Genomic DNA, 27,406 nt, shown 5'->3' on the forward strand with positions numbered 1-27,406 from the left:
TAAGTAAGAAGATCTTAACACAATCAGAGGACTGTTACTTTCCTTGTAACTCTCCCCGCCTTTTTTAAACATCAGAGAGTTTCTCAGTGTGCAAATAGAAAGATGACACACAGTGCTGGGCCATGGGAACAATCTTTGGTGAACCAATAGCTGTGGGACTAGCTAAAAGGTAAAGGTAAAGGGACCCCTGACCATTAGGTCCAGTCGTGGCCGACTCTGGGGTTGCGGCGCTCATCTCGTTTTATTGGCTGAGGGAGCCGGCGTACAGCTTCTGGGTCATGTGGCCAGCATGACTAAGCCGCTTCTGATGAAACCAGAGCAGCGCACGGAAACGCCGTTTACCTTCCCGCCGGAGTGATACCTATTTATCTACTTGCACTTTGACATGCTTTCGAACTGCTAGGTTGGCAGGAGCTGGGACCGAGCAACGGGAGCTCACCCCGTTGTGGGGATTTGAACCACTGACCTTCTGATTAGCAAGTCCTAGGCTCTGTGGTTTAACCCACAGTGCCACCCGCGTCCTGGGACTAGCTAGTAGTCAAGATCAAAGAGGATAGAGGAGCAAGGCAGGAATCAGGACCAAAGAGTGAGCTGGAACTAGAGGACAAGCCAGGAGGCAGGGTCAAGGAGCAAGCCAGAGAGTCAGGACTGAAGAATTAGCAAGAATACATGTGCGCATCAGAACTCAGGGAGACCTTGTTCTCCAGCAAGGCTCTGCTGGCACAGAAAACCCTCTTCTGCTCCTTCCTGCTCAGGAGGATTCAGTCTCCAGCATGGGTGGATGGAGTCAGTCCAGGGCTTGATGGTACTTCATTGAGAAGGTGCCACCTGCAGTTCAGTGGCTCACCACATGGGGCAGCTGCAAACAGAACCAGCAGCTCCTGACATTTTCCATTTCCCCCTCCTGCCCCCACCTCCAGGAAAAAGAAATGTGAGAGCCTTGCTGGGTCTGGCCAAAGGTCCTTCTAGTCCAGCATCCCATTTCTCCTATTTATTTAGTCAATCAGATGCTTCCCAGAAGCCCACATGCAGGGCTCAAATACAACAACTATTCTCTTCTGTTGGCACCCATCACCTAGTAGTCAGAAACACATAGGATTTGAACATGGTGATTCCAGATAGTGGTCATGGATAAGGGCCATGGTTCTATGCCAGAGGTCATTTCTACCTTTGAATAGACAAGAAAACACAAACCAGGGAGGGATTGGGGAGGAAGTTGGTAGCCATGAAGTCTCCTCCAGCCTCAATGGAGCATGAAGAATAGGCAGGAGTTATTTCACTCGGGGACATTCCTGCACTATCCTCCATTAGCAGCCCAAGATAAAGGAGCCAAGCCTAAGTGCCCATTAAAATTTCCCCATTCTACTCTCTTTTCTTTCTCCTGAGCTGGTTTTTATAGCTTGTTGGGCAGGGAGACAAAGGAGAGCACAGAAGTGCATCCTGCGCATTGGGGAGTCTCAACTTCTTGGGTTGGACTGATGCACTCATTTTCAATCTGCAGGGATTTATTCATTTCTGTTTATGGTGGGGAGCATCCTAAAGCAGCATCTTCCTCACCTTCTGCCCAAATTGGCACAGCCCACTCTACTATCTCACTCTGCAGCATCTTTATAGACCCCTTCAAGTGACTGTTTCTAGACATGTGAGGGAAATGAGTGTCCCCTTGCAGATTCCTTCTGTGTCTGCCTCACCTACTTATTTGATTTGCCTCAAGATTGAGACTTCTATACATTCCTCATCTCCATAGAAGCCACGACCTGAACCTTTCTGCTCGGAAGCTTTGCCCCGGCTCAGTTGGAGTATCAGAGACCTGTGAATTAAGTAGGATCAACATGCTGGTGCCTTAATGAGCCCCAGTGCTAACCTGCCTCTGTCAGCCAAATCTGAGAATAATAGGCTACCAGTGGTGAATGGCTTTGCCCTTCCAAATGGAAGAAAGGAACATGTTTCACTTGCTCCTCTCCCTCCCTATTTTCAATGGAAGCAAAGTCAATTGGGGGTGGGGCTTGAAATACGAACTGCAGTTAAAAGAGCATCTCCCAAAAATGTCTTATACCTTCCCCCACACCACTGTTGCCTGCCATGCATCCCTCTCCCTTCCAGAGATGCCAACTTGAATAAAATATTTTTTGGGGGGGCAGGTAAGTCCAACGCCACATAATCAATGACATGACACAGTGCACACATACAATCTGAATGGCAATGCCCATCAACTGCAGGGGGGGGGTAGGAGCACCTTCTTTATTAGGGGAGGTGAAGACCCTTTGGCTCCCATGCCTCCTTCCTTTCCCTGGTAGTGGGACAAGGGTGGCAGCCCCTTTTCCTCTTCTTTGGGATACCATTGGTCTCAGGAGTTTAGTTAGGGCTCTTGAGAAAATTTAATTCAACTTGGCTCCTAAGCCCAGTAGAGTTTATTGAATTTGGGAGCCCTAGAGAATGTGACTTCCCAGAGCTCCTTCAGCCTGGAACACTACTTCCACCACCAACACCCAACCAACAGGTAAGTTTGGAGAAAGAAAAAGGGAAGATAGGAGGATAAGGGTTCGCGGGATGGCGGTTGGTTGGAGGGAAATTGAGATGCACAGAATCAAATCCTGGGATCTTTAACATGCAAATCATGTGCTTTACAACTGAGCTGTGGATCTCTGTTTTCATTCACTTTCTGAGAGCACTAAAGGATTGTTTTTTTAAGCACCTGCAAGGAAATACTGAAGCAAGCAAGCAGGCATATTTAGGCAAGCCAAAGAGAATAGCATCACTTAAATGCTACTTTAAAATACCTTTTTAAATACCCTGACAACCACAGATAGCAGTTGAGCTCTCCCCATAGCCAGATGTGCAGGACTCTCAGAGCAAGGCTTATGAAACAGGGGTCCACAGCTCAGCTGTAAAGCACATGATTTGCATGTTGAAGATCCCAGGATTTGATTATGAGCATCTCAATTCAAAAAGGTCTCAGGATGCCATTCTAAGGAAATAAATCTTATGCAGCCTTTGGAGACCCAGTATCTATGAGAAGAGATCGATCCATGGTCAAACTTGGTATATGGCAGATTTGTGTGTTCAGCTTGCATACATTAAGCAGCTTTCTCCAATTTTTGCTGTTCTGCATTATGTATGATGCAGTCATGTTCTCCAGTGTGATTCCCTCTCAAGCCTGGAGGAAGACATAACAGGAAGAGGCACCGCTCAGGGAGCCTATGCCCCACACTCAAGAATTTCCTGAAGCAGAATATGTGTCGTTGCTGGAGTCTTTGCATTTGTAAGACACACACACACTTTGTCTGTTCCACACATGATCTAGAGCAATATGGAATGGGCATTTGTTTAAAGAGAACCAAACAAAACATGAAAGCTAAAATTCTCGGGAAACAGATTACTGTGTCTCTCCAGAACCGCCACCCCTGCTACAATGGAGAAATGTAAAGTATTGCACTTGGGCAAAAAAAATGAGAGGCACAAATACAAGATGGGTGACACCTGGCTTGAGAGCAGTGCATGTGAAAAGGATCTAGGAGTCTTGGTTGACCACAAACTTGACATGAGCCAACAGTGTGACGCGGCAGCTAATAAAGCCAATGCAATTCTGGGCTGCATCAATAGGAGTATAGCATCTAGATCAAGGGAAGTAATAGTGCCACTGTATTCTGCTCTGGTCAGACCTCACCTGGAGTACTGTGTCCAGTTCTGGACACCACAGTTCAAGAAGGACACTGACAAACTGGAACGTGTCCAGAGGAGGGCAACCAAAATGGTCAAAGGCCTGGAAACGATGCCTTATGAGGAACGGCTAAGGGAGCTGGGCATGTTTAGCCTGGAGAAGAGGAGGTTAAGGGGTGATATGATAGCCATGTTCAAATATATAAAAGGATGTCAATAGAGGAGGGAGAAAGGTTGTTTTCTGCTGCTCCAGAGAAGCGGACACGGAGCAATGGATCCAAACTACAAGAAAGAAGATTCCACCTAAACATTAGGAAGAACTTCCTGACAGTAAGAGCTGTTCGACAGTGGAATTTGCTGCCAAGGAGTGTGGTGGAGTCTCCTTCTTTGGAGGTCTTTAAGCAGAGGCTTGACAACCATATGTCAGGAGGGCTCTGATGGTGTTTCCTGCTTGGCAGGGGGTTGGACTCGATGGCCCTTGTGGTCTCTTCCAACTCTATCAAATCAAAATGTTTATTCGGCTTTACGCCCATCATAAAGCACAACACACAAAACAAATCAAATAAAACAGCGGTCTCGTACAAGCCACAAGTAATATAACACAATTCACAGCTCACAAGGACAAATATTGGCAAATCAAAACAGAAATTTAAGATTAAAGTTAAAAATTTAGGCACTACGCTAAAATCAATATCTGATGTCAATATCAAAAATTCTTATAACTATCAATAATCAGCTAACATTCCATTCCGTCTCTTGTACGAGAGAACGGCTGTTAGGAATTTAGCAACCTGTAGAGTAATATAAGGATCTACATCTTGAAGAACCCAGGCAAGCTGTAGGTCTACTGGTTTGTCAGCCATAGGCTGGATTATGGAGTTTAGTATACTAGCACGAGCTGAACTGTACATAGGGCAGATAAACATAACATGATGTAAAGATTCAGATGTTTTCATTTCACAAGCACACATTGAAGGGACTTGGCCCTTAGTGAATCTATGTCTCAGCACGTTTGTTGGAAAAACATTGAACCTGGCTCTAATGAAGGCATATCGGTGAGATGCGGCTATAAGCAATGTTAAGTAGGACGGAGCACGATAGATAGGGGTTATGCCGAGATTTAACGGCGAGCAGGCTCCACCACCAGCTAAGAAATTTTGGTATAGCTCCACATCATCCAGCCTTTGATTTATACACCTTTTTGCCGCGTTTAGATCCAGTTTGAGCAATTCCGTGGGCGAGATCTCATAGGACAGCAATTTGGCATGGATTTTTCCTGACCACAAATTTGTGAAGTCATCCCGCCACATGCATTGAATGAGATAGTGGTTCGGGAGTTTATGCCATAGGGATATCCAATAAATCAAAACTCTCCTCCATAAAACTAACTCCACTGAGGGGATCTTCATTTCTAAGCGAATAGCCGCATTACTTACGCATGTTGGTAGTTTTAAAAGTCGGCGTAAGAATTGGCTTTGAAGCGACTCTAAAGGTGAGAGGTTTGCAAAGGCAGCCCATAAAGGTGCAGCATAGGCCATTGTGGCCATCACTTTGATGCTATACACTTTCAAGGCCGCAGGGATGAATAAGGCCCCCTCAGAGTAGAAAAAACGGAGGAGGGAGTGTGATAGGGCTTTTGTCTTGTTTTGAAGATATTCAACGTGCGCTTTCCACCCTAAATTATATTGAAAATAAATTCCTAAATATTTAAATTTATGTACTTGTTCGATTTTCGATCCAACTCTATGATTCTATGATTCTATGATTCTATGATTCTATGGCGGGATCACAGTATGCACACAGTTCAGTGCATTGCTCAAGAGAACTGCCCGAATAGATAGAACAAAACAGGATTCCACATACTCTACCTGTTTGGGCGTATGGAGCAGCTCCTGGGCCACAGTGACAGCCACAACAGCTCGGTTACTCACTGCACTGGGCTGAAGGAAGAGTGATAATCCAGCTACCAGCTGGACCCCCATATCCGTGATGGTCACCTTCTCATCCAGCACTGTCACAGTTTTCTCTGCCAAGATGGAATCAGACAGCGGAGACAATACCTTTGGGAGAAGCCAAAGGACAACAAGGAATCTATTTAAGATGGGGTTAAAAAGCAATTGTCACCCCTCCCCGAATTCCTTATGCAAATTTATATTTTCTCACATGAGTATTTCAAGACTCTAAACATCTTACAATAATGTCTGTGGCGGGGGCTGGAGAACCAGCATGGTCGTTGCTAGCACAATTTTATACATCGTTGCTGCATAAGTTGGAAACAGGACTTTGGCGATGGATAGTCTACCTACCCCTTAGTGAAACTGTGAAGAGGGCAACCAAACACCTTGAGAGGTATAAAGGACTACAGGTCACTGGCAGAGCCATCTGCTTTATATCAGTGGTTCTCAATTAGCTAAGTTCTGCAAACCCCGTTTTTCAAAAGCCAATCCATAGATCCCGTACTTTTGACAATTTTGATATCTCTATGATAGTTTTCGTTATGTGAATGGTGCCTCAAACCCCGTAGGTGGGTTATGCAGACCCCCTGGGGGCTGTGGACCACCAGTTGGGAACCTCTACTTTATATGACAAAAGGGCCCATCTTCATGGCATCACCAAGCACGGCTGGGGAAAGACTCCCAGCATCACCAGGGCTGGGGAAATGCTAATGTAAACCAGGGATTGGCAACTTGTGGCGGTCCAGATGTTCGATTGCAATTCATGCCTACCCAGACAGTGTTACTAATGGTCAGGAATGATAGCTATACACCAGAACATCTGTAGGGCCACAGACTCCCTGCCCCCATTGTAGACCATAGTAAGTTAGACAGACTAATGGTCCAGATTGGTATAAGGCAGACTCCTATGTTCCTATCAGGTATGTTGACTTGTCACTTGTTGGTATCTTTTGCATACAGAAGATCCCAAGTTCAACCCCCAGCATTTCCTGGTAGGTCTGGAAGAGGCCCCATCTGAAATTCTGGAAAGCCACAGCCATTCAGTGCTGACGTTGACAATACTGAGCTAGTTGATTCCGTACAAGGTGGCTTCCTAAATTTAGGCCTAGAGCTTTCAACTATGGGAGGGGACCTGAAAGCACATCCTTGGGTCCAGTTTCCTGCTTCTGGGAGCTGTAAACATCATTTGAATGTATGGTAGATAAGACCATTCAGCTGAAGTTCTGGCTTAATGGAGTCAGGCCATATGAGGGAGAGAGCCAGAAACAACATCCCTTCTGGAGGGACTCCTTATACATAGATAATTCAGAAAACCAAGAAAGCTCAGTTTCTTTGCTGCTGCTATTCATGGATCAGGCCCCGAGGAAATAATATCTATGGCCAGAAGGGCTTCCTGTAGCTATTGGAAACAGGATGGCAGGGAAACCTTGCAGGGCTGACTGTCTAAGGTACAGGGAACGTTTGCTTGAATCTGAGTTGTCTGGGCTCTTTGGGGAACAAACATACAACATGGCTTTTGCCCCAGTTAGAGTTTCCATTTTCAGTTTACACTTTTCTGTTCTGAGCAGTCTACTGAGGGCCACAGGACAGTGACCAGCAAGACCAGAGGCAAAAGTGGATAGGGTAATACATGTACCATTGCATGGTAGGCTGGTCTCCACACATACTCACAACCCCTCTGGGTCCCCCATCCAGACAATGAAGAGGCATTGTCAGTGTTCAATGACACGTTCTAGCTAGGCAGAAACACTTGGGATGCAAAGCAAAGCCCGTGAGGTTTGTGGTCTGGAGAGAGGGGGCATGTGCTGGGCACAGTAAGTAAAGGTAAAGGTACCTCTGCCCATTCGGGCCAGTCTTGCCAGACTCTAGGGTTGTGCGCTCATCTCACTCTATAGGCGGGGAGCCAGCGCTGTCCGCAGACACTTCCGGGTCACGTGGCCAGCGTGACGAAGCCGCTTCTGGCGAACCAGAGCAGTACATGGAACGCCGTTTACCTTCCTGCTGGTATGCGGTCCCTATTTATCTACTTGCACCCGGAGGTGCTTTCGAACTGCTAGGTTGGCAGGCGCTGGGACCGAACGATGGGAGCGCACCCCGCCGCGGGGATTCGAACCGCCGACCATGCGATCGGCAAGTCCTAGGCGCTGAGGTTTTACCCACAGCGCCACCCGCGTCCCGCTGGGCACAGTACCAAGGGCCAAATAGAGAGGCCTGGAGGGCCATATTTTGACCCCAATTTTGAAGTTCCCCACCCCTGCTTTTGCCCATGCTCAGAATCTGGCAAGGCATAATGCCCAGGAACCATGCTACTAATTCAAGGTATCCGAGGAAGCTTCAGCCCTGCCTTTCTTGCACAATAAAACCATGGAATGGGATGCTCTCATACCTAGGTGCAACCACAGCAGCTCAGAAGATGGTAACCATTGTTGACTGACCTGGACCATTGTCATGCCGACTTCCTGTCCCACCAAGACTTTGCCCCCCTGTAGCTGGGCCACGTGAGGCTTCTCCAGCTTCATGAAGTCCGTCACCAAATCCGTGATGTCAAACTGCCAATCAGATCCTAGCAAATAGGTGAGCTGTCCCCACGGGCTGGTGTCCTCAGCTACAAACTGGGTGAGAACCCGCACCATGGCGTGCTGGTACTGGAGGGTGCAGCCTCGTCCTTTCCGCTCATCTTCGTCCTCATCATCACTCTCCCTTGTAGGTCTGAAAGATTATTATTTCAACTTAACATTCATTCCCAACCAGCACAGATATCTAGCAGGTGTGCCTCATGTGCACAGATGTGCTTTTTACGAAGAAAATGCACCTTGCAAGCATATGAAGCAAACTCTTGCTTGGAGAAACCAAAGAAGACCAATACGTTCTATTATGGTTGCTAGATCATGGTCAATGCACTTTCTCATAAGTCAATGATGAGGTCCATGTCCAGACAAAAGAGTTTAGCTCAGTTGTAAAGCACATACATTGTGTGCAGAACATAGGAATACCACCTATCTCCCTCAAACCACCCTTTCATCACCCAGGAAATTAAGACTGTTACTTTGTAAAATTTCCAAAAACCAAACTTAGCAACAGCAAGAGGGTGACCCCAAAGGTAAATGAGGAACAGAGGAAGGTGTCAGACTGAGTGAAACTATTGGTCCATCTGGCTCATCATTGTCCACACTGACTGACAATGGTTCTCTTTTTTTAAAAAAAATATTTTTTATTAACCGACCAATCAAATCAAATCACATCACATAAATTCCGAATTACAAAGCCAAATTTTAAATTTTTGTTGAGGGGACCCATATTTCAAGTTTCGAAGGGGTATTCCGATCATCTTCTTGCTACTGCGTTCATATCCAAATCAGTCCAAATAAAGTTCATAATTCTATCCAGTCTTATCTTGCTGTTTCCACATCTCATCTTATTCGTACATTTTTTCTTTTTCTTTATGATCTCTTCTGATAATCTCCTTAAGCAGATAAACACCAATTATATCCTGTGTGGATTTTTCCGTTCGACCAATCCTCATATCGTGATGGTTTCCATATATCATCACTTTCATAAATAACATCGCTCTTTCCATCATTAATCTCAGGATCTGTCATTTTTGAGTCCCACTGAGGAGTCTCACCCACAGTATAAAAACAGCTCTTTTCATCCTCCCAGACTCAAGTCCTCCGACAGAGCTTACCAATATGGCGATGGTATTTTTAACTGCGTCATTCCAGAGCTCTTAAACTTTCCACGCTCTTCTTAAAACATGCTTTGGTTAGAAAAATTATCTCCACACAGACGTAAATCCACAGCTTAAGTCATTAAAGCGGCATTTCTGACTTGTGAGGGGAGGGGGGTTCTTGTTTTATCACATAGAGGAAAGAAAGAAAGGTTTTTTCCCCCTCCCCCATCAGTCCCTTTGCCATACCGAGTCTTAGCTGTCTTCTCATGATTGATTCTTGTTCCTCCGACTCTTCTTGTTTATCAGAGAACTCTTCAGTTAGCAGTCTTTACTCCCCCTCCTTCCTTGAAATATGTGCATTCACTTCTTCCTAATTGTTCCTTTTGAAGTTCTTGCAGCTAGCGGCACGGATCAGAGACGGCGTCCAGGAGCGCCGAGATCCACAGGGGGGCATTCTGCCTAGTGCCCCCATCCCCTCAAATTTGGGGGTGGTATAGGGCACAGCAGGCATGGACAGCCCCCCCCAATCCTGGGGGGGGGGTAGGGAGGCTATTTACTCCCATCACAGCCTCCTAATTCCCCCTGTGGGTCAGAGAGATGTTATTGTCAGCCATCTTCCGATGCATCCCTAGTGGCCCTCCCGACTGACAATGGTTCTCAAGGGTTTCAGGGAGGAGTCCTTCCTACCCCTACCTGGAGATGCCGGGGACTGAACCAGGGTCTTTCTGCATGCAAAGTATGTATGTGCTCCACTACTGAGCCATGGCCCTTCCTCAGAAGGTCTCATGCTCAGTCACTGGCATCTCCACTTAAAACAACCCATTCACAGGTTGTGGCAAGGACTCCTACCCCAAACCCTGGAGAACTGCTTGCCTAGATAGACAAATAATCTCACCTGTATAAGACAGCTTTGTATGTTCCAAACTGGGGAAGGGATATACCCCTGTGCCATCCTCATGGATTCTCTGTTGCCATCCCATTGCCATAGGTCAGCAAACTTCGGGCCGGTGTCTCCAGCGCCAATTGCGCGGCTGGCTGGAGGGTGGGGGAGCACATGCCCATACGCATGCGCACACGCTATTTCTGGCGCCCTTACAGGTTGGAGGAGCACAGGAAATAGCTTGTGCGCATGTGCACGGGCCTCCTCCGACCTGGATGTGCACTGGAAATAACCCTTGCGCATGTGCAAATAATGCTTGCACATGCGCACAAGCTATTTCCGGTGCTCCTCTGATTTGGAAGTGTGCAGCTGCACAGTGCAGCACCGGTAAGAGGGGGCGGCGGCAGTGGGGGTTGCCACGGGGTGGATAAATGAGTCCCTCGGGCCTTATCCGGCCCGTGGGCCTTAGTTTGGGGACCCCTGCCATAGACCATGCTCTTCCTTACCCTCTCCTGTCATGTGGATTGGCAATGTGGGGAGGCAAGCTTTGTGTCTTCCACTGCTATCTCTCATGTGCTAACCTTCCTTAGCAGTTGGGAAAGTTTAGCTGTGTGAGATAGCACCTCAGGCCTCCTCAGCTTCCTTGGTCTGTTTGGAGGTCATCTCCAGGATTCTAAAGAAGGAAAGGCAGGCTGATACATCAGTCTGCCTTGGAGGAGATCAAATGCATTTAGCAACAAAACTCACCTCTTGTTCGAAATGATGGGGACTCTCCAGCCTTTTATTTGACTCAGCTCAGTATCTGAAACATCAATCTGAAGAGGCAGGCGTGGCACCCACACAGTAACCTGCAGAGGAGCACTCAGGTACTGGTAGGTGAAGTTCACCACTGCATTTACCTTGCCTTTCATTTCCTTGCCATTGACATAAACATAGTCACACCTGTCGGAAACCTAAAAGAAGAGGAGGGAAAAGAGAAGTATTTAAGGGTGACACCAGTGGGTATGTCATTTGAATAAATGTAGCTGATTCCCTCCAGATGTTCTGGGATGTAAATTCTTTTTTAATACAGGTCCTTACAAAAAACCTGAGGGTGGTGGGCACCATCTTAGAAGCAGTGTTCGTTTTCCCTATCATACAAGAGGAGGTGCTTCTTATGAGCATCTGAGAAGACGTGTTCCCTGTTATACAGAAGGGAATGCCTCTTCTAAGATGGTGTCTACAGCAGAGGTGGGAAGCTGTGAAACCAGGGATGATAAAACTGTGGCCCTCCAGATCTTGTTGGACTCCAGCTTCCGTCAGCCCCAGCCAGCATGGCTAATGGTCATAGCTAATGGGAGCTGCAGTCTGATACCATCTGGAGTGAGCCAAGTTGGGGAAGTCCAAGCTGCAGCAACATGTGAACATGTGTGAACCTGTGTCACAAATCCATAACATAAGGTTTGCAAACTGTGCCATATCATCTCTCCCCCAAACTCTTGTATCCTCCTTTCTTCCTTTTTTAAAAAATATTTTTTGAATTTTATAACAAATAGTCATCCAAATCTCAGTCATCATGTTATTTACAATTATTCTCCCTCCCCTCCTCTGGACTTCCCTCAACTCCCCCTCTGCTGAGTTATTTAGTTTTATTTATCATATCCTGCTTTTCCTACACAAAAACAAAATCCCTTACCATTTTTCTGAAATATCTGTTAGTCAAATGAAATTGTGAAAATTTATTCAAATCCTGCCAGTGAATCCAGTCCAGTCTGTTGTTTCTGCAAATATACTGTAAATGGTTCCCAGACTCTTTTTAAATCCTTTTTGTCCCTCTCTCATAGTTTGTCTGTTAGCTCAGCCAATTCTGCATAGTTCATCATCTCTGTATCCTCCTTCCTGCCCTTTTGGCTCAGCAGGCGAGGTCTCAGTATTTGTTCCAAGTGTATTGGATGCAATGCTGTTTGGGAACAGGGCACTTCTGGAATTCTGGTGCATGTTTATGTGTCTGCATTCTGGAGTAAGCTCATTTGATCTGAAGGCTGCAAATGCATATCATCTTGTTGTCCACTCCAAAATAGGCACTCCTACCAAGTCCCATAAGGTGGCTCAAGGGCAGCCATGTTTCTTCTTCTGTGCCAAGCCCCTATGCCCCTGTGTACAGAACAGCGCATCATCAGTATAATATGCTCAGACTAACAGGTCCCTGACAAGAGTCTGGCCTCTGAGTTCACCAGCTGCAGTTTCTGGACCAACCTGAAAGATGGAGCTACATACAGCACATTGCACCCTCTAATCTCGCTCTTGTCAGAAGGTAGAGCTCTATCCATATCCTGATAGGGGGACATTTATTATCTGGTGAACTTTTTTTGGGAGTGCTCCTTATAACAGGGGTGGGGAACCTCCAGCCCTCAGGTCAAACCTGGCCCATTTGGCCTGTGAGGCTGCTTTGCTGAAACCAGGTCCATCTGCTCCACACGTATCACATGTGATGCCAGGCAGTTGCAGGACTCAGGACCTCATGCATCAGCTGGTGCACAGAGAGTTCAATCCTGCTTCCTGCAGTATCCTCCCCACCACAGTGAGCCAGCTTTGAGGGTTGGGCAGTGTCAGGGGACTGCCATCGGAACAGGGGAAGGAGGCAGGGGGGGCGTTGGGATACAGAGAGCCTCCGAAACTCTTGAGGAGCAGTTCCTCTTCAGGGGTTGGGAAAAGCCACACCTCCAGTGGAGAAGAGAGGGAAGGGGCCAGCCAAGCGAGGAAAGGGCTCGAGGATGCTGCTGAGAGCCCCAGCACCTCACTTCACCGGGCTGGCCAGGAGGGACGCACCCCACTTCCATAGTCCAGCTTGCGCAGAGGGGTGCAAGGAGGGGAGGAGGAGGCTTGGGGTGCCAAAGTTCTTATGTTGGGGGAGAAGCCAGAAGGGGCACTCCTGGATTCTGCAAGTGACTAAGACGGACATGAACTTTGTGTATCTGCACTGCAAATAGTTTGCACAATAAAACCTGTAAATGACAGGCTGGAGTTCTGCCTGGTTACTCACGAGCAACCACCACCAGCATCTGACAGGCAGCACCACCCACCTGCCAAACACCAGCTGTCAGTATGATATCAGGTGACTGACAGGTGCAAGGTCCAACCCACCCCTCAAAGTTGGCCTGCCAGGGTGGGAGGGATAAAGACGTTGCCCTCTGGGCCTGAAAGGCCTTCTGCAGTCCAAAGCAGTAATGCTTCCGAAAATGGAAAGGTGAGAGAGTGCTCTTGTGCTTAGGTCCTGCAAGTGGGTTTCCCAAAGGTGTTTGGTTGGCTACCGTGAGAACAGACTGCTGGACCAGATGAACTATTGGACTGATCTGGCAGCTCTTCTGATGCTGCTATGTTTTTACATTCGTAGGTTCTGCACCCTGCTTCATGACATGCTCAGTGGTCCTTAACACTTCCTCTGCTTCCTGTGATCAGGTGTGAGTGCCACTGCTTATGCAGCTAAAATGTAGCATCCACAGGTAAAATGAGATGCATTGGCAGGAGCAAGGAAACCTCAAGGTTTGCAGAAGAACAAAATACTAGAAGAAAAACCCTAAGAGGGGGTCTCTCCCAGCCATTGAGCACTGAGCATGTTCAGTGGCGCTGGAAAGCTGCCTGGCAGTTTGGGGAGGGAGAAATGGAAGACGGAGAAGGGGCAGGAGAAAGCAATGGAGTCTCACGAACAGGAGTCCTCCACGTTGCAACATTCTGCCATGAGTCCCACTTGTTTAGCATAATCTCCTCTGGCCTTCATCATTACAGTTAAGATATTATAAATCCCCACAACAGCTTGATATGAAGAATGGAAAACCAAGTGAAAATAATTTCCTCCACAATAGCCCATTATCTGTTTATAAGCATTTGCAATACGTTTAACACAATGAAGCTATTCTCTCCTCCCCCATCTCGCTGCCTCCCTTCCCTCCAACGCTGCAGTGGATTTATCATTAGCATGTAAATACTGTCCTGAACTACAAGCATGCATTAGCATAGTCAATTTAAGAGTTATATTAGTAATCACTTCTTTAATCAATGTTGCAATTTACAGACCATTGAGTTTTCTCATTTATTACCTTGCTGAGTACAAGTGGGAGGGATTTTTTTTTATACTATTTTTTTAAAAAAGAATCCTCTCTAGAAGATATAAATCATTAAGAAGGATGGGGATAGGATGAAGTGACGCTGCTTGATAAAGTCGTTGTCATAGTAATTCCTAAAGGTGTCATAAACGTCGAGGGAAATCTTGCAATGCGTTAATCATGCATAAAGTGGTCTGCAATCGGGGAACCTTCTGTGTTACTAAGGACAGACCAGAATGTTTGCAGAAATTAACCAGCACGCAGCTTCAGTTCCCTTTATGCTGCATGGCAATCCCACCCACCTCTGAAAATGTTTTCATCTTCTTTAAATGAGGACCATTAGCTACCAGAAGGAGATTCTCTCTCCCTGCCTTAAAGTTATATGAACCAGGGCTAGGCGACTGCTACCAGATGCATCCATGTGATACGGAAGGGGGGGGGCATGTCTTCTTCTTCACCTTCTTCTTCGCTACAATATATCCATTTATTTCCAATTGCCAATGTCAAAAGGGACTAAAATCTATAAAATTCATAGAAAATCAACTTGCCAATTTGCTCAACTTCTCTAGGACTCCATGACCCCTCCCCTGTCCTCCATAATCCCTCAAGCAAGGTGTCAAGACCCTAATCCTGTCAAATCGCTCTGCCAAGCCCTTCCTCCGGGCGATGCCAGGTGACAGACTATGCATACATGGACCATTGTCTTCTCAGGATGTGCTTATCTGCGCATATCTCCAGCTCTGCATATTCCCCCCTCCCTCCTCCATATGTTAATCCGGTGTAACCCAACCTCTTCCTAATGTATTCGTGATGTAATCTGTGTAACCCAACCTCTTCTTAATGTATTCATGATGTAACTGGGATGTATTTTGCACTGTATTCTGGGACATGGAGGGAAATTTCAAAAGTTCATGTCACCCCTTTCTCGCTGTTCAATCTCGCCTTGAACCTGTTGCGCAATAAACTTGGATCTTCTGCAGTTTGCTCCTGTCTCCGGCTGAGCTCATTTTCTTCCGCAGGGACCCGCGGACTTAGTCCAACGAGCTGGGTGGCAGAGTAGCCTCGCACTCAGATTTTACCGTAACACATGCAACTAGCATTCTGAGAAACTTACGTTAAAATGTAAACATGAATCCCCAAGTATTTAGACTAGGAGGTTGATCCTGCCTGTAAAAGCTTCATGAATGAACAAAGTTTAGCATGCTGATGAGCAAAGTTGTCACACAGTCTTTTCTCTGGAAGTTTTCTATATGTGAAAAGTGTGTGTGTGTGTGTGTGTGTGTGAGAGAGAGAGAGAGAGAGAGAGAGAGAGAGAGAGAGATTCTGCCTAAAGGCCAGTGTAGTACAGCATAGTAAAGTGACATTATATGTGCCTGCTAATTGTGAGATTTTTATTTTGGATTTCACATCCCAGTTCCAATACTAGGTCTAATTTTGTGCCCTAGTTTTGTGGATATACACATCGCATCCATTAGCTCTCCTTGTAGTTAGCATTCATACAGCTCTTTCAGTGTTTGATGCACATTATCACTGCAACCCACACCATAGCTCTGCAAGGTAGGCTCCTATCATCATCATCATCCACATTGCAGATGGAGGAGGGAGTGTCAGGCTGAGATAGAGTGGATTGCTAAAGGCTGGGATGAGGAAGCTATGGCCCTCCATATGTTGGACTATAACGCCCATCATTCCTAATCATTAGCTATGCTCATGGGAGTTGGGGTCCAACAATATTTGAAGGGCCAAAGGTTCCCCATCCTTGAGCCCAAGGCCAGGTAGGCATTTCACAGAGAAGCTACTTTGCTAACCAATGGTCTTCAAACTTGGATCTCTGGACTACAACGCTCATCATCCTTGACCAAAGCTGTGGTCAAGGATGGAAGCTGTGGTTCAACAACATTTGAGAACCCAAGGTTGAGGAACACTGCCCTGTGCACACCCATCTCTATGCTCCATCCAGGAAACCAAAAGGCATGATCAGTGTTCGAGGACACATTCCAGCCAGGCAAAAACATTCAAGGAGGGGATGCAAAGCTGGGACAGTAAGCTGCACTGGGCCTGGAGAGAGGGGGCATGGCTGGAGAAGGAGTATAGTCTGCAAAGAGTCTCATGAGCCAGAGAGAGAGACTTGGGAGCAGCAGTTGACCCCTGGGCCTGAGATTCCCCATTTTGGGAAATGTGACAACCTGGCCTATCATCTCCCACCCACTCCAAGACTAATGGCTGGTGTGGGATGCTGGTGATGTTTTGCAGAGAAAACATCTTGCAGAGGAGGTGGGAAATGTTTGCGATAAAACTTTCACCTTCAGGTTGACCTGCCTGTACTGGACACCCGATATATGATTTAACGTTATCTGTAGCCAAATGCTCTGTCAGAATCAGAACAAACGTGCCAGCCAGCCAAGGCAGGACAAGGCTGCTGTGACAAAAGACAGCCAGAAAACCTGCACTTCAAAAAATGGTTCTGGGCTAACGTCCAGGCTGTTGTTTTCTCCTGCAATGACACTGCTGGCCCATCTCAATGCTAAACGAAACAAAAAAAGCTCACATCCTGGAGAAGTGAATTTTACAGCCAAGCCCCTTGTATTATTTTTAAAGCAGGCATGTGATATTATTTAGGGTGGTGCTGTGGTCTAAACCACTGAGCCTCTTGGGCTTGCTGATCGGAAGATCGGCGGTTTGAATCCCCGCGATGGGGTGAGCTCCCATTGCTCGGTCCCTGCTCCTGCCAACCTAGCAGTTCAAAAGCATGCCCAAAAAAAGTGCAAGTAGATTAATAGGTACTGCTCCAGTGGGAAGGTAAACAGCATTTCCATGCGCTGCTCTGGTTGCGCCAGAAGCGGCTTAGTCATGCTGGCCACATGACCTGGAAAAACCGTCTGCGGACAAACACCAGCTCCCTTGGCCAGTAAAGCGAGATGAGCGCTGCAACCCCAGAGTCATCTGTGACTGGACTTAACTGCCAGGGGTCCTTTACCTTTACCTTTTTATGATATTACTTGCTTGCAAGAGAGGTTAAACATAATAATAATAAGGTTTCTTTGGCTATGTCTGAAGTAAGAGGAAAAAGAAGCAAGTGTTAGGTCCTCTGCATGGGGAAGACGGAGAAATGCTATTTGTCTTCACCCAAAAGGAAAGTGATGCCCAACCTAGTGATAACAGTATAAATGATGTCAGGAGGGAGCTGCAACTCAAGATAGGAAGAGAGGTGGTAAGGGAACACCTAGCTGCTTTAAATGAATTCAAATCTCCAGGGCCTGATGAGCTGCAGCCAAGGGTACTAAAGGAGCTTGCAAATGTAATTTCAGAGACTTTGTCTATTATCTTTGAGAATTCTTGGAGAACAGGTGAGGTCCCTACAGCCTGGAGGTGGGCAAATATTGTCCTCCATCTTCAAAAAGGGGAAAAAGGAAGACCAGTGAGCTTGACACTGATACCATGGAAGGTCCTAGAATAGATAATTCAACTGTTGTTCTGTGAGCATTTAGAAAAGGATGCTGTGATTACTAAGACCCAGCGTAGGTTTCCCAAAAATAAGTCATGCCAGACCAATCTGATTTCTTTTTCTGATGGAATTACAAACTTGGTGGCTACAGCCCACATAGTCATTTAAATGGCCAAGAACATTCTTTGTTGCTATTACAGCAACTGAGCCAGTGGCTATAAAGGCATTGAGACAGGCAGGTATAAGACAGTTGTCAGCTTATAGGTATTACAGGTGTGTATACATGCAACCTATACTGCATTGCTTTTGTTTTTATTTTGTTTTTAATAATTAAAACAGTAAAAAAATAAATCTCAGTTAGAGACATAGGAAACGAGCCTAGAATAACAACCAGCAGCTTGGTGTAAAGGTAAAGGTAAAGGGACCACTGACCATTCAGTCCAGTCGTGACCGACTCTGGGGTTGCGGCGCTCATCTCGCATTATTGGGAGCCGGCGTACAGCTTCTGAGTCATGTGGCCAGCATGACTAAGCTGCTTCTGGCGAACCAGAGCAGCGCATGGAAACGCCGTTTACCTTCCCGCCGGAGCGGTACCTATTTATCTACTTGCACTTTGACGTGCTTTCGAACTGCTAGGTTGGCAGCTTGGTGTAGCTGATTACAATTTCAGCCAGTCAGGACAAGGTGCTTCAGGATCTGGGAGAATACCCGGGGATAGTGGAGCATTGATTTGGAAGTCTGTGAAGTCTTTATGTTTGTAAGCAGAGTCTAATAACTTGCAAAACCTATCTCTATCAATGGAAAATGAATGATGTCAGCACTCAGTTTTGAAGCCAGTGCTATGGAACTATTGAATAACCTTGCTGAGTTTCTCCCCAAAAGATCTGAGCCCTACTTCCGGAGGTCAAACTCTGGTAGCTTCTCCTCAGTTATCTGTGGACAGCTCCTGTACTCCTGATGTTGACTGAATCCAGACACTTGTTGAGATGCAACAGACAGATTCAGTTATGGGGTGCAACTGAAACTCTCTTCATCAAAAATGTCCGGATCTTAGCATTTCAAATTATTTGCTCTTGATTCCAGTGTGGCTCTGGCATGCCAAGGATCCTCTTAGACCACACAGTAAAATACCACACAGAAAGGCTGATCATATATATCAGAGGTGGGCAGCTTCAGGCCTGGGGCTCTTTCCACACCAAACCGTCTTCCCAGCAACACCCTCTTTTCCCTGGTCAGCCTCCCCCAGTGGCCTTGCTTCATAATGTAACAACAACAGCAGCAGCAACAATAACAATTTATTATTTATCCTCCGCCCGTCTGGCTGGGTTTCCCCAGCCAATCTGGGTGGCTTCCAGCAGAATATTAAAATACAATGATTCATTAAATATTAAAAGATTCCCTAAACAGGGCTGCCTTCAGATGTCTTCTAAAAGTCCAATAGTTGTTTATTTCCTTGACATCTGATGGGAGGGCATTCCACAGGGTGGGCGCCAGTACCGAGAAGGCCCTCTGCCTGCTTCCCTGTAACTTGGCTTCTCGCAGTGAGGGAACCGCCAGAAGGCCCTCAGAGCTGGACCTCAGTGTCTGGGCTGAACAATGGGGGTGGAGACTCTCCTTCAGGTATACTGGGCCAAGGCCGTTTAGGGCTTTAAAGGTCAGTGCCAACACTTTGAATTGTGCCTGGAAATGTACTGGGAGCCAATGTAGGTCTTTCAGGACCGGTATTATGTGGTCTTGGTGGCCGCTCCCAGTCTCCAGTCTAGCTTCACACCTTCCATGAACATTTTTGCATGGCTGGAATGTTTCATTGAACTCCGATGGAGGATAAAGATGGGTGTCTGTAAAAACAGCCCACTTTACAAAGGCAAAATGTTCATTTGCTGCAGTATTCACTTTTGCCTCTGGCCCCACCCACCAATGGCATGTGGCCGGCAGAAGCCAGCCCAGACAGGAATGCAACCCTCAGGCTGAGAAGGGTTATTTTATATTTTAAAATATCTATCAAAAACAAAATTCCTACATATACCTCTGGGCACCAGCATAATCACCAAAGTATGCAATTTCCAATTACCCATGCACGTTAGTTCTGACTTTAACTAGTTAATTGTAGTCTCAGAGATACTACCAAACCTATTCATTATTTTTATTAATTATGATACATATGTTTCTGCCTACTAGTAAATCATCTGTGCACAAAGCTAATTTAAATCCCACTTGCTCATGTGCAAAACCAGAAATCTTCTCTTTCTGTCTAATTGCACATGCCAGTAGTTCTAAACAAATCAAACATCAATGGAGAAAAAGGGCAGCCCTGCTTTGCACCTCTTTTCAAAACAAACAGATCTGAGAAGATTCCACGTGCCTTTACTTGTGATTTAGGAAAGAGGCATCATATTCTAATCCACTTTATAAATTCTCAAGGAAATCCAATTTTTCCAAAGTAACAAACACAAATTGCCAATATATCTTGTCAAATGCTTTTTCAGCATCCAGGGAAATAAGTGTCGCTGGATTTATTCAATAGCTGTTTAAGGCAACCAAATTGGGTACCAATCTTAAATAGTCTGCTCCCTGTCTATGCTTAATAAAACCCACTTGATCCAAATGTACTACGGCTCTTATCACTGGTTGGACTGTGTGCCAATTAAGAGGGCAGAAGTAGAACCAAAGGATGGAAATGGCAAGGAAACAGGCTTTCGTTAAACCAGGGATGTGGAAGCTCAGGCTCTGGATCTGAACCTGGCCCTCCAGATTTCTGTCTGGCCCATGAGATTCTCCACAGGCCACAGCCCTCACCAGTAGGACCATCCCAAGACATTTTGGCAGAGGACATGAACCCAAAAAATACCATATCCCCACCAGGGAAGGAGTGGCGAATGAAGACCTACATGGGGGAAAGGGGGTGAATAAATATCTACATGGGGAACAAGGGAGGGAATCTCTGATGGTTGAAGCAGGAATCAAAGGCAGTGGCAGGCGGGGGGGGGAGGCCCACTCTGAATCATGTCCGGTGGGTACAGATCCCAGGAAACTCCAGAGGGGTGGGAGCAGACCAGCAGTGCCTCCCATTCACCAAGAAGATGCTGTAGGGGTGACATTGCGGGGAGAGGGAGTGGCTGTTGAGGAGGAGGCAGATCTGGCCTTCAAGGAACATGTGGCAGCGGCAGCAGGCTATGCATTCTTTGGAGGCTGATTCTGCTGCCCTTGTGGATCCTGCCACCTGAGGTGATTGCCTTGTCTTGCCTGATCGGTAGGCTGGCCCTGCTCACCAGTCGAGTTTCATACCCTCTCTGGGTGCATTTGCCTGGCTAGAATGTGAACCTGAACTGTGATAATGCTTCTTGATTTTGGATGTAGGATAGAGAGGGGTGTAGGAAGTAAGCTGCTGTACAAAATCATGGCTCCACCCACCTCTGACCCTGGCCCCACTTGCCAAGGGTATGTGGCCCACACAAGGTTGCCCAGAAAAGTTGGGCTGGAAAAAAGTTCTTTATCCATGAGCAAAACACCAGGAGACATTTCTTAATAACAAGAACTGTATGGCAGTGGAAGATTCATGGCTTGTGAGGTTCTCAGAAGTATCCTAGAAGGAGTTGGACAGCCATCTGCCAAGGATATTGTATCAGAAATCTTGTCTCATTACAAGATTGGGTTGGACTAGATCAGGGTTGGCTAACCTGTGGCCCTTCCACTGAGCAACCGCCTCATGCATCTGATAGGAACATAGGACACCTGCCTTATCCCAAATCAGGCTGTAAGTTCAGCTGGCTCACTTTTTTCTATACCAGGGACACTGGTGTAGGAACCTGTAGCTGCTGCAGGCGTCTTGGGAATTGGAGTCTGGAAGGCCACAGGATATCCATGCCTGAAGGTGACCTCCAAGGTCCCTTCTGGCTCCAGAATCCTATGCATAGTAGCAAGGATGGAGAAGCAGGAGAAGGTTCAGGTGACCTGAAAACAGGTGCAAAATCTGCATGATTCAATGCTGGAATGAATTTTAAACCAGAATTTAGGAGGGATGGATGGCGGGAGAACACATTGAGCCTATGAAACAATACAGGCATTGCACAAGGGGTATCTGCGCTTCCTGGATCAGGATCAGAGAGAAAACTAGTGACTTGCTGTTACAATGGATGCTGCACACATGCCATGTATTTAAAGCACATACCCCCTCGCAAGAATCCCGGGAACTGTAGTTCACCTCTCACAGCGCACCAGTTCCCAGCACCCTTAACAGTTCCTAGGATGATTTTTGGCAGGGTGTTTGTGATGGGACATGCTTAAAATGGGTGCTGTGGACGAGGAAATGGAGCTGAGTGTACAGGATTGGAAGCAGGCTGGTAAGGGAAGCTGTCTATCCTTTTCTCGAGACTTTCCACCTCAAAGGCCTCACTTGATGCAGCCTGGGAAGGATAGCAGCCCTGCTGTGTCCTTTCCCTCTGTTATCTTGGTTCTTCTTCTTTTTACCTTGTGAAATGTTTGGGGGCTTTTAAAGATATTTTGATATTTGCCATCTAGAGGGAGATTTGCAATCACCTTTATGTAAATCCTGTGCTCCGCTGAGCAGAGAGATGGGCATGGCATTTTTATTTTTATTTTTTGGCATTTTCAGGTGCTCGATGTGACGCTCCCTCAGCACTTTCCTTGATTATCAAAGTTGCACTGCAGCCACTTTTCCACGGCTCCTTCTAAATTTCAAGGAAACATTGGGGCGCGAGTGGCTGTAGCAGCAGGCGGGCGGCGGGAGGGAGATAAAGCACAGAAGAAAGAACGGACCTAAGCAAAATTTCCAAAATGCTTTTTCTAGTTTCCTTATTTCCTTTCCCTCCACTTCTCTTCCCCACCCCACAACACCCATTAGTTTACTGGCACCTCTTGTAACAAAGGCCGTTGCATTAAACCTCCAAACAGCTTTGTCCAGTGATAAATCACACTCTATCAAGGTGACTGGTGTAAATTGCTGGGAAGCGTCTAACCTTGGTCTACCTGAAAGCAGGCCAGTTGTTGTTCGGAGGTACCTTAAGTACTGGGATGCTAGAGGCAGGATGCCAGAAAGCTGGGAAGAGACAAATCGCTCAGTGGCAGAGCTCCTGCTCAGCAACCAGAAGGTCTCTGCTTCAGCCCTTGGCCTTTCCAGTTCAGAGGCAAAGGGAAAGATCCTCTGATTGAAAACCTGGAGGAGTCTGCAGCTGTTCACAGTAACTAACACCAGCAGCCAATTGGTTACAAAGCTAGATTCAAAAGGCTGTAGCGAAGATAGCACAAGGTTAGCTTCACTCAGTGGTATACTTGTTGCACTGGTGGAATGCAAACAAAAGCACCTTAGCAAACAGTTGTGCAATAGACTGCACAAGCGTTATCAGCTGGAGACATGGCATCTCCTTTGCCCTCCTGTTTGCTTAATTAGTGTTTATAAAGCCCTAATTAAGCATTTTAGCCTGGCCTGATTTGGGGCTGAATTCAGGTGTGTGGTTGCTGGGTTGGATCAACCGAATCCTGGGGCTGGGGTCAGAGACCTGGGTCCCAGGCAGGGCCAGATTTAGGTTTGATGAGGCCTTAAGCTACTGAGGTAATGGGGCCCTTTATATGTCCAGCTGTCCTTTGTCAACAACAAATTGTCGCTGTTTCTTTGTGTTGATTATATGCTATATGGACCTAATTTATGGACCTAATAGGTATCTAAAGCCATTTGCACATGTTGCCATGCAACCAGTCCATGCAGAATGTAGGCACCCTGTGTGTATATATATATATATATATATATGTGTGTGTGTGTGTGTGTGTGTGTGTTGTTGTTTAGTCGATTAGTCGTGTCCGTCTCTTCATGACCCCTTGGACCAGAGCACACCAGGCACTCCTGTCCCACTGCCTCCCGGAGTTTCGTCAAATTCATGTTTGCTGCTTCTATAATACTGTCCAACCATCTCGTCCTCTGTCATCCCCTTATCCTTATGCCCTTATCTTACCCAACATCAGAGTTTTTTTCCAGAGTCTTCTCTTCTCATGAGGTGGCCAAAGTATTGGAGCCTCAGTTTCAGGATCTGTACTTCCAGTGAGCACTCAGGGCTGATTTCCTTCAGAATGTATAGGTTTGATCCTCTTGCAGTCCATGGGACTCTCAAGAGTCTCTTCCAGTACCATAATTCAAAAGCATCAATTCTCTGGTGATCAGTCTTCTTTGTGGTCCAGCTCTCACTTCCATACCTCACTACTGGGAAAACCATACTGTAGCTTTAACTATATGGATCTTTGTCAACAAGGTAATGTCTCTGCTTTTTGAGATGCTGTCTAGGTTTATCATTGCTTTTCTCCCAAGATGCAGGCTTCTTTTAATTTCGTGACTGCTGTCACCATCTGCAGTGATCATGGAACCCAAGAAGGTAACATTTGTCACTGCTTCCAATTCTTCCCCTTCTGTTTGCCAGGAGGTGATGGGACCAGTGGCCATGATTTTAGTTTTTTTGATGTTGAGCTTCAGACCATATTTTGTGCTCTCCTCTTTCACCCTCATTAAGAGGGTCTTTATATGCTGTATATATACTGGTATATAGAAATGAGCAAACCAGTGATATTTTAGGGAGCAGGCTAGCAGGCAGGGCCCATTACTTACATCATAGGAGCCTACACAACACAAAACACTGTTGCTGTATGTAGGTTTTATTTTGTTTGTTTGTTATCTTATATTTCAGAAATGTACATCCAGTTTTCCCCCAATAATAATAATAATAATAATAATAATAATAATAATAAATTTTATTTATATCCCGCCCTCCCCAGCCGAAGCCGGGCTCAGGGCGGCTAACAACAATAAAACAGTACAAAAGTACAGCACAAACAACACTCTAAAATCATTCATTGTAAAATTAATTAATTCAAGCCACTGGCAACCATTGGGCCAGAGCTTCGCGAAGATTGCCAAGGGAGGGAGTCAGGCTGCGCCCTGGCCAAAGGCCTGGTGGAACAGCTCTGTCTTGCAGGCCATGCGGAAAGATGTCAAGTCCCGCAGGGCCCTGGTCTCTTGTGACAGAGTGTTCCACCAGATCGGAGCAAAGGCCGAAAAAGCCCTGGCTCTAGTTGAGGCCAGCCTAACTTCTCTGTGGCCTGGGACCTTCAATATGTTTTTATTTGAAGACCATAAGTTTCTCTGTGGGGCATACCAGGAGAGGCGGTCCCGTAGGTACGAGGGTCCTAGGCCGTATAGGGCTTTAAAGGTTAAAACCAGCACCTTAAACCTGATTCTGTACTCCACCGGGAGCCAGTGCAGCTGGTATAGCACCGGGTGAATGTGATCTCGCAGCGAAGACCCTGTAAGGAGTCTCGCTGCAGCATTCTGCACCCGCTGGAGTTTCTGGGTCAGTCTCAAGGGCAGCCCCACGTAGAGCGAGTTACAATAATCCAGTCTGGAGGTGACTGTCGCGTGGATCACAGTGGCTAGGTCAGGGCGAGAGAGGTAAGGAGCCAACTGCTTAGCTTGGCGGAGATGGAAAAATGCCGCCTTTGTTGTAGCTGCAATCTGCGCCTCCATGGAAAGGGAGGTGTCGAAGATTACACCCAAACTCTTAACGGATGGTGCTGGCACTAATTGTGCCCCCGCATGAGATGGGAGTTGCCCCCCAATCCTATATCGTCCCGTCCTAGCCACAGGACCTCTGTCTTCGAAGGATTTAGCTTCAACCGGCTCCCACGTAACCATCCAGCCACAGCTTCCAAACATCTGGTCAGTGTGTCTGGGGCCGAGTCAGGATGGCCATCCATCAACAGACAGAGTTGGGTGTCATCAGCATACTGATGGCAACCCAGCCCAAAACTCCGGACAAGCGGGGCAAGGGGGCGCATAAAGATGTTGAAAAGCATCGGGGAGAGTATCGGGGAGGTACTTCACACACCAAGGAGTGGTGCGATGACAATTCCCCCCCCCCCAAGCGCCACCCTCTGTCCCCGACCAGAGAGAAACGAGTGCAGCCATTGAAGGACTGTGCCCTGGATCCCCACATCGGCAAGGCGGTGGTCCAGAAGTTCGTGATCGACCATGTCGAAAGCTGCTGACAGATCTAGAAGAATCAGCAGCCCCGACCCACCTCGATCCAGCTGTCTACGAAGATCATCTGTTAGGGCAACCAGAGCCGTCTCGGTCCCATGACCAGCGCGGAAGCCGGACTGGAATGGATCCAGAGCCAATGTTTCATCCAGAAACCCACCAAGCTGTTCAGCAACCGCTCTCTCAATCACCTTACCCAGGAACGGAAGATTCGAAACCGGGCGGTTATTGGATAGATCTAAAGGATCTAATGATGTTTTCTTTAAGAGCGGGCGCACCACTGCCTCCTTCAGTTCCCCTGGGAATGTCCCCGTGCCAAGGGACAAATTGATGATATCCCCCAGGAGGGCCCGCACCTCGTCTGGACACGCTCTAATCAGCCAAGACGGGCACGGGTCGAGAGGACAGGTGGTGGGCTTTCCAGCTCGGAGGAGTCTGTCCACATCGGCTGGGGATATCCGGTTGAAGTGGTCCAATACTGGACCTGAGGACAGTCGAGGGGCCTCCAGTTCCTTTATTGTATCCAAATTGGCAGGGAGGTCATGGCGGAGCAACAAGACCTTCTCCGCAAAAAAGCTCGCAAATGCCTCACAGCTGTGTGTCAAATTGTTATTTAAATTTGGCTGTCCCTCAAGGGACGTTAAAGACCTGATTATACTAAATAATTGCGCCGGGCGAGAGCTAGCGGATGCAATGGAGACCGAGAAGTAAGACTTCTTAGCAGCCTTCACCGCCATCTCGTAGGTTTTCATAAAACCCCTATAACATCTTATAGCTTCTTGAGGCTCCGTCACGGGCACCCCGCCATACTCGCTCTAGCCGTCTGAGGTCCCGCTTCATTTTCCGGAGCTCCTCGGTAAACCAGGGAGCCCGGTTTCTGCGGGGTCGCAGAGGGCGCTTAGGTGCGATCTCATCGATGGCTGCCAGGAGCTGGATATTCCAGCCCTCAACAAGCTCAGTCAATGAGTCGCCAGGGGGAGCAAGGTCCCGCAAGGCTTGGCGGAATCTATCAGGGTCCATCAGCCTCTGCGGGCGAGCCCAAATCGGCTCGCCACCTAAGCAGGGTGGGGGTGGAAAGTCAATCCTGGCTTTCAGAGCGTAGTGATCAGACCATGGCACCTTCATCGAAGGAGACATGATCACATCTATACCTACGCCAAAGATCAAATCCAGCGTGTGGCCTGCTTGATGTGTGGGGCCCGAAACAAACTGGGAGAGCCCTAGTGTCGCCATGGAAGACACCAGGTCCAGAGCCTGTGAGGAGGGAGTGGCATCAGCATGGATGTTGAAGTCCCCCAATACCAATAGGTTAGGGAACTCCAAGGCCCAGCCAGCCACCGCCTCCAATAGGCCTGACAGGGTGGCTGCTGGTGCGCTAGGTGGCCGGTACACCAGCCAGACAGCCAAGCTCTCCTCGGAGCCCCACACTAGGCCAACACATTCAATGCCGGGGATCGATGGCGATGGTAGAGCCCTGAAAGGACAATCTTCCCGGATTAATAATGCCACCCCTCCCCCCCGGCCCACAGTCCGCGACTGATGGAGGACGGAGAAACCCGGGGGCGCCATCTCTCGTAAGGTAACTGTTGCCCCTTCGCGCACCCAGGTCTCCGTCACACAAGCCAGGTTGACCCCCTGCGAGATTTCTTTCTTTAGATTCCTGGTTTTGTTGCCTA

At 47.3% G+C, this 27,406-nt stretch overlaps 1 protein-coding gene across 1 annotated transcript in view; it reads right to left on the reverse strand.

Moving 5' to 3' along the window:
• The window catches only part of LOC308465277 (transmembrane protein 132C-like), a 280,359-nt gene that overhangs the window by 10,715 nt on the left and 242,238 nt on the right, over nucleotides 1-27,406 (reverse strand). Inside the window, exons 6-8 of the mRNA XM_080985079.1 lie at nucleotides 10,913-11,118; nucleotides 8,051-8,324; nucleotides 5,529-5,720 (exon numbers count right to left, since the gene is read on the reverse strand). Coding sequence (XP_080841205.1) covers nucleotides 5,529-5,720; nucleotides 8,051-8,324; nucleotides 10,913-11,118 — 672 coding nt within the window. The remainder of the gene's footprint in view (nucleotides 1-5,528; nucleotides 5,721-8,050; nucleotides 8,325-10,912; nucleotides 11,119-27,406) is intronic.

Source organism: Podarcis pityusensis (genome assembly GCF_964106645.2).
Source record: "Podarcis pityusensis genome assembly, chromosome: 16".
NCBI lineage: Eukaryota > Metazoa > Chordata > Lepidosauria > Squamata > Lacertidae > Podarcis > Podarcis pityusensis.